Raw genomic sequence first — 13,295 nt, 5'->3', positions numbered from 1 at the left:
AACGCTAGGCCTTCATGTGGCTTATTAAAATAGTGCTGGGTACCAAGAGAGAAGTTGGCACACTTTCCTGTAGATGAGATGAGGAGGCCTTAGGGAGTTGACAACAGTTGGAATACAGCTGCCATGACTTAAACCAAGCAAGTACAGATGTCACACCACAGTGGAAGTAAATTCATACCCTCCCACACTGCCAAATTCAAAATGCCAGTGGAGTGAAAAAGTATTGGTGAAGTAGGTCTTTAAAATAGACTAGATAACTATTTTAAATACCAATTCTGTGTGTAACTAGAATTTTTGCTGCTGAGGTTCATGAACAATAGTTATTATGGTTTAAAGAGCTCAATCAAAAATCTTACCACTCAGCAAAATGAAAACAATACAATGTGCTGTTCTCAGAGACTGGAACGACCACATCAAATACAATCGCTAAACATAAGACTCTGTAATTCCAAATGTTCAGAAAATGTCCTTGTACAAGGCAATTTTTCCTTTTTTTCACCCTTCAGTAGTTGCTTTCCTTATAAGTAGTGCTATCTATCATTTTCTTTGTTCTTAACTCATGTGTTACATAAGGAGATATACTAAAAGCATATGGCACCACATCATAGCACTCATTTCCTGTAGAAAGATAAACCAGGGAAGGGAACATCACACACACACACACACACACACACACACACACACACACACACACCAACTTACCAAATGCCTTCCTAGGTTCTATTAACTTCATGGTAAAGAGTTCTTCTTTCTTTAATTCCCTTAACTTCTTAGCAACATCATAGTGACGCCACCCAGTGACGTTTTCTCCATTTATGGATTCAATATGATCCCCCACACAGATTGTTTTAATTGAGTCAATAATGCCACCATCTTTAATTCTCTGAAAGAAAGAAAATTAACATTATTTTTCATCCACTTGAGATATTATCTATATACAATCTATTGGCATATTAGCAATGCAATTCAATGTTCAGTTAAAATGGAAAACTAAGCAACAAAACTAACAACCACCTTACCTCCAACACTCTTCACCTTCCTTTCCTTATCATTCAGAATTCAGCTCCTAGTCAGAACCACCACCTCCTCAGGGAAGCTTTTCCTGACATCCTCCAACCCACTCCCTTCAAGGATGAGTAAGGTGCCACTCTCACGCTTCTAAATATTTTTTGCTATATATGCTGAGGTCTAAGCTTAGCACTTTACATTTGCTATTTCATTTCATTCTAACAACTTTATGAGACTCTCATGTCATGGATCAGGAAGATTGAGGCTTGGGAAGATCAAATAAATTGCCAGATTCAACATACAATTGTTCAATTCAATTGCTCCTTTACCTCTCAGTCTCCATTACTAAACTGTAATTTCCTTGGGGACAGAGCTGGTCTTACTCACCACTGTCTGTCCTGTGCCTAGCACAATGCCTACATAAAAAAGTCCCTCCATAAATGATTGTGGCATCATTTCGACATAAAACCCATTACATAAGAATAGAGCTTCAGCTTTTTCTACTGGCTACATTTTCTTAAACCTTAGTTACAAATGCAAAGACGCAAAGAACGGTAAGAGATGAGAAGATTAATACATGGTAAGAAATAAGTGTGGTTACCATTTTGAGAATCAGTAAGGATGATTTTATACTATCCTTTTTCATTTATGTATTTTAGATAAAGAGAACTTAAGACCCAAGAGAAAATTCAAGTTGCTCTTTCTTAAATCTATCTTACTTCTCTACAACACATCTATGTTGCAGAGTCTCAAAATGGGGTCTAAGACTCTTAAGATGGCACCAAGAATTTCTGAAAGGATTTTAGGCACAGGAGCTCCACAAAACTTTGCAGAAGATGTACAAAAGTACTTCAACAGTACTGAAGAATGGGGCAAAATGAAGGCTACAATCTGCCTTAGGAGACAAATCCTTCATGGAAATGATAGGATAGAAAAACTAGGGGCTGCTGCTATTGTGTAATAAAAGTATGTGTATTCCCCACCCTTGCCAGGTATAAGTATCTAACATCTTCTGAATATCAGGGCAATTGATCACTGTGTTCAAGAGTTAAGAGAAAACTTATCTCATGTGCCCTAGCATCTCCACAATATTGTCACTAAAAAAAAAAAAAAAGTTGTAGAAGACTAACCTGAGCATTTTTAATTTTTAAGTTGCATTATTATATACCAAAACTCACAATTTATTTTTTACCCCCATATTTTAAGAATATTGCTATGTTCATTGTAATAGTAACTGTTAACATTATCTATGCAAATGACATGATAATGCCAATTTAAACAGACCCCATTATTTATCATTACAAATAGTTAATTATAAAGCAAACAAACCATAAATTTCATAATTGACATTATTTTATTAGAAATCCATATTAGTCTTAGAGAGCTAAAAGAAACAATGGTAACCACAACATACCACTCAGTTCGACTAGTTTCTAAACTGTCATAGAAAAATAAGCAAGATTAAACAAGTCTAAAGAAGAGAAAAAACATTAAATATTCTGTTATATAACCATTCTTAAGCCTTTAAAGAATCTGAAGCCTATATTTAACTTACTTTTTTCTTAATTTTTATTCTAATTTTTATTCTAATTCAAGAATTCATCATGAACATATTTTTTCTTTAATCAACTATGCCAACAAATTTCAGTGTCCCACCACATATTTTTTAGTCTAAGACTTATTGTTATAATTTTATTTAGAATAAGCATTATATAATATTAATGAAGTGAAAGACTTTAAAGACATGTATGAATCTAACCAGTGAATTAAAGGTCAGAGTAACAGAAATCTAGGGTTGCCAAGTAGCTGTAAAGGTCACTAGAAGGGTGCCCAGACAGAGGGAGAAAGGCAGTTACCAGATGTCAGAGCAGGCAGCAGCGTGAGAATACAGGTGGCCAAGAGAAAAGTCAAAGCATATATAATTATCAGAGGCAGCAGATAAGGATCTGTAATGAAGAGACGGGAAAATCACTATAAGAAACTTGAGGCACAGAAAGACAAATACTGTATCATCTCACATATGTGGAATCTAAAAAATGTCAATTTCATAGAAAGAGTAGAAGGGTGGTTACCAGAGGCTGAGGGTAGGGAGAGATGGGGAAAGGAAAGATGTTGATTAAAGGGTATAAATTTTCAGTTAAACTGGAGGAGTAAGTTTTAGAAATCTATTGTACTGCATGGTAACCACAGTTAATAATAATAATGTGTTGTATATTTAAAAATTGCTAAAATAGATTTTTAACATTCTCATCACAAAAAAAAAGATAAATTGATTAGGTGATAGACACATTAATTTGCTTAATTGAATTTTTCTATAATGTATACATCAAGACATCATACCATACCCCATAAATGTACACAATTATTATGTGTCGATCTTAAAAATTTTTTTTTTTCCTTTTTGTCTTTTTTCGTGTCCGGCAACGGATCGCAACCCTCAGTGTCGCGCCCGTACCGGACCAGGACCGGCAACAGGATCGCAACCCTCGGTGCTGCGCCTGCACCTCACTCAGCCAGTGAGCGGGAACCGGTCTGTATGTGGGATCCGAACCCTCGGCGGGAGCAAGCAGCACACTATAGCAGTGCGCCACCGGGCCGGCCCTTAAAAATTTTTTTAAATGCTTCAAGAACAACACCAGAAGATGAACAGATATAGAAGCAAAGTCAGAGACACTGATTACATATTTTATGGGTTACCTCAGCATTAGCCTCGTAAATGGGTAGAATAAAGAATGAGGTAGCAATGCAGACAAGTTTCTGAAATTTAATGTACTTTGATAATCATACAATAACTTGAAAAGATTAATAATGTTACCAAAAGTACTAATCAGGCCCAAAGGACTAGAAGAAAGAGAGAGGCATTAATTCTATACTTATATCTACTGAGTCTCTTATATTATTCTATGTAACAGGAACTTTCTGTCATCTGGTTTTGGAGCTTGATGCCACAAAAGGCATAGAAGACTTAAATATTTTTTGGAAGATAGGATTTACATTATTAAACATACAGATTCCAAACCATTTTAGATTATTATGGTACCTTCTATTAAATTCATCTCATATATTTAGAGAACCCTGCCTTCCCATCACAGACATCAGCTAGACTCGAGGTTGGCATTCCACCCTTCCTGACATCTTAAGCACCACACTCAAGGTTGTTTCAGCTACATGTCCTGCCGCTGTAGTCAGCAACTTTGAGATCTGTGCTGCTGATTCTTCCAACAGCACTGTCCTCAAACCTTGCTCATAATAACAAACTAACATTTATACAACAATTATAAATAACTGATTTAGTCCTCACAATAAGCCTAGGAGAGGAATATTATTTCATTAAATAAATGAGGAACTCAAGGCACAATGATTACATGGTTTGGCCAAGAAACACAGCTGATAAACAGAACTGGGTCTCAAACAGAGGTGATGCAATTATAAAAATTTTAGAAAGAAAAAAAAGTCAGATGTAGCATCCAAGGTATTCTGATCCCAAGTGCAAGGTTTTAGTTTATAACTACTAAATGATCTGTCACCTTTGAACTCTGAAATTTCACTTTACAACAACCCCTATCTTTCCACTTTCCATTCCTTATATCTACTAAAGCTGTTCCTCATCAATACCATGGCCTCCAGATCTCAAACATTAACTATTTTCTCAAATCCCCTCTTCTATTCTGGCTTTACAGGCCTCTGCTCATAGACCCCAGCTCCCATCCTAGAATCCACCCACTTCACTTCCTACATTTCCAGCTTTGCTAATTCTTAATTTGGACAATTGAATAAGCAAAACGTTAGAAATACAAGCTATGAGTACCATATTTCTCAGAATGATGAGCACTCTAAAATGTGATTAATTTGGTTCTACTAAAGTAAAAGTATGCTAAATCATAAAGATTTCTATATGAGGTATACTGAAATACGACAGTTTTGTAGTTATTCAAACTATTTCAATCAAAAATGAATTTAGGTTTGTTTTTTAATAATAACTTTAACCTTAACCTCATTTCCTAATTGCATGTTATAAACTCTTATTTTTATTTTGAATCTAAAAGTACAACTCTCTTCCCTTAAACCTGCAATCAGCAAACTATGGCTCACAGATCAAATCCAGGCCACCACCTATTTCTATATGACCCAAGAGTTATGAACAGTTTTTACCTTTTTGAATAGTTGAAAAAATTTACAGAATATTTGTGACATGAAAATTATATGAAATTCATATTACAGTATCCGTAAATAAGTTCTTACTGGGAAACATCCATGCTCATTCATTTAAGTGTCGTGGCTGTTTTCATGCTACAGTGGCTTAGCTGAGTAGTTGCAACAGAGACTGTATGACTCACAAAGCACAAAACACTATCTGGCTCTTTAGAAAAAATGTTTGCCAACTCCCATCTTAAGCTATACTAGAAATTTATAGGTTTTGTCATAAGTATGCTCTGAATTTTATGTTTATATATTTTTTGTCCTGGGAAATGTTGAGACTTGGATACTAAAAATCATGAACGTTTAAGTCTATTGTCTTTTCATCTGAAAACTTGATCTGTGAGAACCATGCAGAACTATAAAATGCACTTCTCTGCCATTGATCTCTCTCCTAATTATGTAATGATTTATTACTGCTATTATTATTTAAGTATTAGCTATCAATCATGAGCACTGTCGGGCATTTTATGTGTCATTATATTTATACCCCAACTAACCCTATAAAGTAGATGATAATATTCCCATTTGAGAGAAGACTCAGAAAGGTTCAAGAACTTCTCCAAGGTCACACAGCTAGTAAATAAGTGAACGAAAGCCTGTCTGATTCTAAAGACCATGCTCCGGTGTATCACACCACACTGCCTCCCTAATCACAGACTCCTGCCTCACCATTACTTGTTTTTTGTTTTTTTTTTTTAAAGATGACTGGTAAGGGGATCTCAACCCTTGGCTTGGTGTTGTCAGCACCACGCTCAGCCAGTGAGCAAACCGGCCATCCTTATATAGATCCGAACCTGTGGCCTTGGTGTTATCAGCACCACACTCTACCGAGTGAGCCACGGGCTGGCCTAATTATTTGAATCTCTACTACACTGTCCTACTCTTACTTTCACGTGCTCTTATTTCTAGCCACTGTTAAAAGCATATCAAGTACTCACTTCAGCAGCAAATACATTAAAATTGGGACCATACAAAGATTAGGACGGTCCCCACACAAGAATGACATGCAAATTCGTCGAACATTTTTTTTTTCCTGCTTATTTTGGCAAAAAGAAGCATAGGAAGGATAAATCAGAAACTGATTACCACTAAGGAGGGGGAGAAGAGGATAATGGGATAGGAGGAATAGGAGAAGGAGTGGCACATCTCTGAATTTGTCTTTTAATATAGTTTTGACTTTTTGAATCATGTTTACATTCTACATATTCAGAAAATAAAATTAAATCAACATGGATGAGGAAAAAACTCCAACAGAAGCAATGGACTCAACAGTATTGCAAATGAATAATCACCCAGGGTGGGGGTGGGGCAGGGGGCAGGACAGAACTATTCCAAGTAACTTTTGAACACAGTACTTTGATTCTATATATATATTTAGTCTGAAGACAAAATGAAGTGCACATAAATTTTGAACTCTTCTTAGGTTTCTTCATAGTATTATGGATTAGCAATTCTAAAACTATTCTAAAGATATCATAGGACTAAGCAAATGAGTAAATACTTTAATGATTATGAAAGTAAATATTTTGATGGAAGCCAAGGAAGAACCTTGTGGGGAAGAATAAGAATTAGAGGCATAATTATGAATTCATAACTTCTAATAAACATTAGACATTCTAATAAACATTTCTTAAAAACATCAATCCTACCACTGAAAGGACCTAGAAATAATGCCACTCCAATAGCAATGAATGAGCACACCTTGGTTTTGAAATATCCAATCCCCGTCAAAAAAAAAAAAAAAGAGTTTCTTAGAGAAATGGTTTGATTCCAGCCCCAGGGAAAAGAAGACATAAGATGAACCTAAAACATCTTATTTTGCCAAAAAATAAGGAATTGCTCAATAAAATGATGGGAGCCAAGTCAAAAGGACACAGGAACCAGCTTAAAGGGATTCCTGAAAATTTGGCCAAATCCCAGAAAATTTAGGCATCAAAACGAATGATAGTAATAGATTATAACCCACTGAGTAAAAGAAGAAATCTCATGTCCATGCTGATACTAAATAAGTAAATAAAGGGGAATGATTTTTAAATAAAATGCTTCCTTATAAACATATAAGGAATGATGGAATTAGAAAAATCATCATTTTGCAATGATTATAGGAAAAATTTATTTAGGCAAGACTCCAGCAGATGCTGTATCTGTGGGATATAAGTAAGGAAACAGGATATTTTCATAATATCAAAGTATCTCCCCACAATCACTTATTAATTGCAAAAGAAAATATAATAACTTTGCAGTGAAAAAGACTGGTGGACCCTACCTTAGACAAGTGACAAAAAGGAATGTCACAAATAATTAGACAAACCAACATCACGTACCTTCTAATGTGGTACACTAAGAAGGACACAGCATTACTTATGTAATTCTCCTGCCCAAAATGTACAACCTGTGTCTCAACATGCAAAAACATCAGAAAAATCCAAATTAAGGGACATCCTATAAAAGGCTGAGGAACTATTCTAGATTAAAGAAGACTAAAAAGACATGACCACTAAATGAAATGCATAATCCTGGAATGAACCTGTACTGGGGGAAAAGAAATGGACACTATTAGGACAACTGACAAAACTGCAATATGGACTACAGATTAAAGCATTATATCATTATTAGATTTTACGAATTTCATAAGTACACTGTAGTTATGTACAAGAGAATGTCCTTATTCTTAGTAATTACACGGGGAAGTATTAAGAGGTAAGGGCGATATATGAAGGTACTTCAAAAAGTTCATGAAAATATTCATATTACCCTTCATTCTATTTTTCCACAAACTTTCTCAAGTACTCTATCATATATATATATATATATATATATATATATATGAGAGAACAATAAAGCAAATGTGGCAAATGGTAAAAATTGGAGATTTGGTAATGATATGCAGGAGTTCTTTGTATTATTATTGCAATCTTTCCATAAGTTTGAAATTATCCCCCCCACTCAATTAAAAAAAATTATCAATCATGTACACAGTATGATACGCATCTCTCTTCTAAGCTGAACTATATTGGCAGTTTAGATTATGCTCCACCTTCTCCTTTGCTACCATGCCCTGTTCCACAGAGCTAGTAACTAGTACTTGCAGGCAGGCACATGTCCGACAAAGCATTAAAAAAAAAAAAACAGAAACACAAACTCTGCACGTCAGAGGCTAAGATCTAAATAATCCACACATGTTTGCACAACATCCAAGCCCTTCTCTGCTGACATTAGAAAAGCACTGCTGCGTGTGCCTCATGTCCTGAGCTTCCCTCAGATAATCCCACATGACTTTCCCCACACCCAGATTTTCCATTTGGTCACCCATTCAACCTTCAGCACAGTCGTATCTTTTGCAGAGCTAAAAATAGCCATTCTATCAAGTGGGACATTAAAGTACTATCTACAGTTAAGAAGATAACTTCCCCAAAACTGTTTCTTTAATGATGACAATGCATCAGCAAATCAGGATTCAGACAAAATAAAGGCATAAAACATGCTCTGCTGCATGAAGTCTATCACTAATTCTTAGCTCAGTGTGTAGGACATCCAGATCTAGAGTCAATCCTGATTCAAATCCTGAATTTGTCCAGCTGTATAACTTTGGGCAATCTACTTAACTTTTCTTATCTGTTTCTACATCTGTAAAATAGGGGTCTCATTGACATCATGTTAAGCAAAAAAAAAGCCAGAAATAGAGTACATAATGTATGATTATATGAAGTTCAAGAACAAGCAAATGATGACAGAGGTCAGAATAGTAGCTACTTTGGGATGAAAGTATTGACAGGGAAGGAGCACAAGGGAGCCTTCTGGGTGGAAGAAATGCAATTTCCCCTGATCTTGGTGGTGGTTACACAGGTGTAAGTATGTAAACATTCATTAAGCTATACATTAAAAATTGGTTATACCTCCCTACACCAGCCAGCCGCCAAAAAAAAAAGTTATACCTCAATAAGAAAATTAAAAGAAAAAACATAATATCAATAAAATCAGGATTAAATGAAAAAATATATGCCAAGTGGTAAAGCACTAGTACATGGTAAGCACTCCAAATAAGTCAGCTGTTATTACTAAAACTACTTACTACAATAATAGAATTGTTATTTTTAAGAGATGAGTCTACCTTTTTTTTTTAACCACTCCTCAGTTCTTATAATTTTTATAGCATTTCAAACTTCTTTCTCCTGCCTTTGTAGCTCTACATTGCTCTCTTTGTACTAAGATAAAGGAATTAGGTGGCCAGTTAGCTCACTTGGGAGAGCATGGTGCTGATTACACCAAGATAGAGGGTTCAGATCCCTGTACCAGCCCTTCGCCAAAAATAAATAAAAAGATAAGGGAATCGTAGTTTGGAAAATTGTGAAGAGCATTCTTATTTTTTTTAATTGAAACATAATTGATTATATATATTTGTGGGGTATAGAGCTGACTATCAGTATTTGTGTACGATATGTGATCATCAAATCAGGATAGTTGGCATATTTGTCATTAAAAAATGTACTCATTCTTTGTCTCCATTAACCAATTTCTCCCTAGACCCCCTCCCCCTCCCCCCTTTGCAATAACCATAGTTCTGTTTGAAGAGCATTTTTGAAGTAACACTAATTCAATGGAAGTCCTCAGATGCTAGAGCTACAGATCTGGAAAAGCCTACTAGATGGATAATGAGTCGGAACCAGGGCCAGACTTTTCCTTTCCAGTGTAAGTTCTAAATTCTAGAGAAGTTTAAACTGAGGAGAAGAAATTCAAGGAAAGGGTAAATAAAAACAGATGTCTTTGAACATACTTTAAAAGAAAGTGAAACATTACCAGTCCATGCATCCCTGTGGAGCCGGCTCTCACTCCAAAGATCATTTCTAACTTTCTTTGACCTGGTAGAGTTTTATGTTACACTCAATTAGGTCATACTGTAATTTTTTTCTAAACTTACCTTTATAAAAGCATAGCCAACACCATTATCCGTAATAGTGAGCCCAAGTGAATCCTCAGATTTATACACATTCACTTCTTTTCTGATTCCTTTCACATGGGCAAATATGAAATCTTCCAGACCTATGTGTCCTCCTAAGAGCTTTCCCATGTCAACTTTAGGTGTGTTTAAAGTGCAATATAAGATCTGCAAAGAGAAAAATATTTTGTCAGTTTCCATCAGGAAAACATTCTGGTCATTAATTCATTCATTCAATAAATGTTTATTGAGCGAAATAGTCATTGACTTACAATATAAAAGATTACATCATAAATTGTGTTTGTATGTTGGTTGGATAGAATCTGGGACACAGTTTCATAAAGCAGCACTATGTAACATATACTGCATGTTTCCTATAGGCCAGGCTCTATGCTAAGCACTTTACATGCAATATCTCATTTAATTCTCACAAGAACTTTATAAAATACAGTGTTATCTGTAAGAAAATAATCTAAGTGATTCATTTTCAGATATAATTCAGGCCCAGCCCAAAAGTTGTCTGACTGGTCCAGCCCATTCCTGGGGGTTGCTGAATAGATAAAAGTTCTCCTTCAGATGCTGAGTTACCAGCCCTTAATTGTTTGCCTCAAATGGATAAAGTTCTCCTCAAGATTTTAATGAGTTAATAGCCCTTTATTGTTCTCTTCATTTCCTAGTGTTTCTCCTTACACAGGGTTTTGGGTGGACCTTTTTCAAGGGCTTGTCCTGAGCCCTCAGACAAAGAAATTTCCTACAAGAGGGTAGTAAATTGGGATACTCTTAGACGTCATCCGGGAGGATTGTCCACCCTGACCAATGAGGAGGCGGAGGCAGGGACTTGCATACTAGGAAATAAATTGCTTGCTACAGCCCTTTTCCGTGTGCCTGCCCGTCAGACACCCGAACCTTTCAAGGCAGTAATTTAAGTCTCGCTTCGCTGTACCTCATGTCTCCGTGTCCATCCTTTGGCTTTGGATGGGTGACGGCATTTCTCACATTATCCCCACATTACAAACGAGGAAATTGAGGCTTGGCAATTTTAAGTCATTTGCTAAAGCCAGAAAGCCAGTACTTGCCAGAGCCAAGGATTTGAGTTCAGGTCTCACTGACTTCAAAGTGGTTTAAACTATGTGACCTTTCATTTACAATGCGGAAATTGAAGGTTATATTCCCAAAGGTCTGCATGATGCGTACACTGCATGGTGTGTACACTACAATAAAAACATAGGTAAGCCTATACTCGAAAACTGGTAATTACGCATTTTTTTAAATAAGGAAAAATTTATCATGCATTATAGTGTGCTTGAAAAAAGCAATTTAATTAGTGAATGGGGTATTAAATGAAAATGTTTTAGAGCTAAAATTAACCTTAAAGATTAGTCCAAACCCTTTATTTTAAAAAAACAAAAGAAGGAACTGAGGCCTGGAGAGGTTAAAGCAACTTTCCCAAAGTCACAGGAGAGGAGAAAAAGAATGAGAAAGAAACTGAACTGTAGAAAGTTGTGTGGAGATTTTAAAGGGACTTTTTATGTACCGAGTCTTTATTTGGCTTCATTTTCCTTCAAAAATATGACTCGTTTTACTAAAATTTGCAGTATTATTCTTAAATTTGTCAACCATAATCTGGGTAACTTGTGGGGCCCAAATACAAAACTATGGAAGAGAGGGAGGGTTTGCCACAGATATCACCAGCCCTTCCTCCATCCGAGCTAAACTTACTGCAGCCCTCACTCTCAACTCTCTCTCTGTAACCCTGAGTTTAAACCATTCCTAATTCCCATCAAAACCCTGAGCCTTGGGGCCAGCCCGGTGGCGCACTGGAGAGTGCACCGCTTGGGAGCGCAGCGGCGCTCCCGCCGAGGGTTCGGATCCCATGTGGAGACCGATTCCCGCTCACTGGCTGAGCGTGGTGTGGGTGCAACACTGAGGGTTGCGATCCCATTGCCGGTCAGTAAAAAAGACAAAAAGGAAAAAAAAAAATTCCTTTTAAGGGCCGAGCCCGTGGCGCACTCGGGAGAGTGCAGCGCTGGGAGCGCAGCAGCGCTCCCGCCGCAGGTTCAGATCCTACATAGGGATGGCCGGGATCCCATTGCCGGTCAGTAAAAAAGACAAAAAGGAAAAAAAAAATTAAAAAATAATTTAAAAAAAAAAAAAAAACCCTGAGCCTTAACACATCCATAACCCTCATAAAGCTCAAAAACAGGGTGCACTTATTACTTATTGAATAGATTTTTAGGCCATGTCAAAATGTGTCTGAATTAGAAGAGCTTCATCCAATAAAGCTCTCCCTGCCAAATAATTAAAAATTCACAGTGGTGGTCAAAACTCAGACCAAATCCCGGAGTTGTATGAAAGGAGCTAACCACGAGGACAAGGAAAAGGTCACTGGGTGCAAAATAATGAATGCCTACAGGGAAAAACTACGGGGCCCAGCCTTTCCTCTTTTCATCCAGATCTTGAGAGAACCTTTAATTTAACCCTTTGTGTTCCTGGTAAGGGCAAAATATATTCAGCTTTGTAGGTAGTAAGTTTTTGCAAGTATTCTCTGCATAAAAGCTGTATTATTCCCGGGGGCGGGGGGATGGGGGGGAAGTCAGTTACACAAAGAATGGCTCCTATTTATGATTCTAATTGTAAAATCCATAGTATAATTAGTCCACTGATAAAAATCATTATGAATGGGTAGAGGGGGAAGGGAGTATGCAGAGAATACAGCTTTTCTGACTTCCTTTCTCAAAATGATGGGAAGAGTAAAATAAAAAAATTTTCTCCCTTTTTCTTCATTTGTTTTTTTCAGTGAGTCTGACAATGGTATTCATAGTGGATTCCAATATATAAAAGGGATTCAAATGGATCCCAATATAAAAGCAAATGACCAGTTAGACAGAAACATTAAAACGTAATGATTGCTGCAAAGCGGAGTGGGGGGGGGGTTGGGGGACACCTGGGTGGGAACAAAAAAAGGGTATAAAAGCAATTTCTGGTAATTTGTATCTCATGAATATTCATAATAATAAAATTAAATTAAATTAAAAAAACAAAAAAATGTAATGATTGTATAACAGAATGCGGGGGGAGGAAATCTCACAGAAAGTGAGCTTCTGGATAATAAGCCTCTTCCTTTGCTTCCTTTCTTTCAATTTTTCGTATG

The 13,295-nt window shown here is 36.5% G+C and overlaps 1 protein-coding gene across 1 annotated transcript in view; it reads right to left on the bottom strand.

The window, feature by feature from the left end:
* The window catches only part of GIPC2 (GIPC PDZ domain containing family, member 2), an 85,625-nt gene that overhangs the window by 37,517 nt on the left and 34,813 nt on the right, over nucleotides 1–13,295 (bottom strand). Inside the window, exons 2-3 of the mRNA XM_008568382.1 lie at nucleotides 10,127–10,312; nucleotides 703–883 (exon numbers count right to left, since the gene is read on the bottom strand). Of these exons, the coding sequence (XP_008566604.1) occupies nucleotides 703–883; nucleotides 10,127–10,312 (367 nt within the window). The remainder of the gene's footprint in view (nucleotides 1–702; nucleotides 884–10,126; nucleotides 10,313–13,295) is intronic.

This window comes from Galeopterus variegatus, unplaced genomic scaffold, assembly GCF_000696425.1.
Source record: "Galeopterus variegatus unplaced genomic scaffold, G_variegatus-3.0.2 Scaffold404, whole genome shotgun sequence".
Lineage (NCBI taxonomy): Eukaryota > Metazoa > Chordata > Mammalia > Dermoptera > Cynocephalidae > Galeopterus > Galeopterus variegatus.
This window is presented reverse-complemented; position numbering and strand designations above follow the sequence as displayed.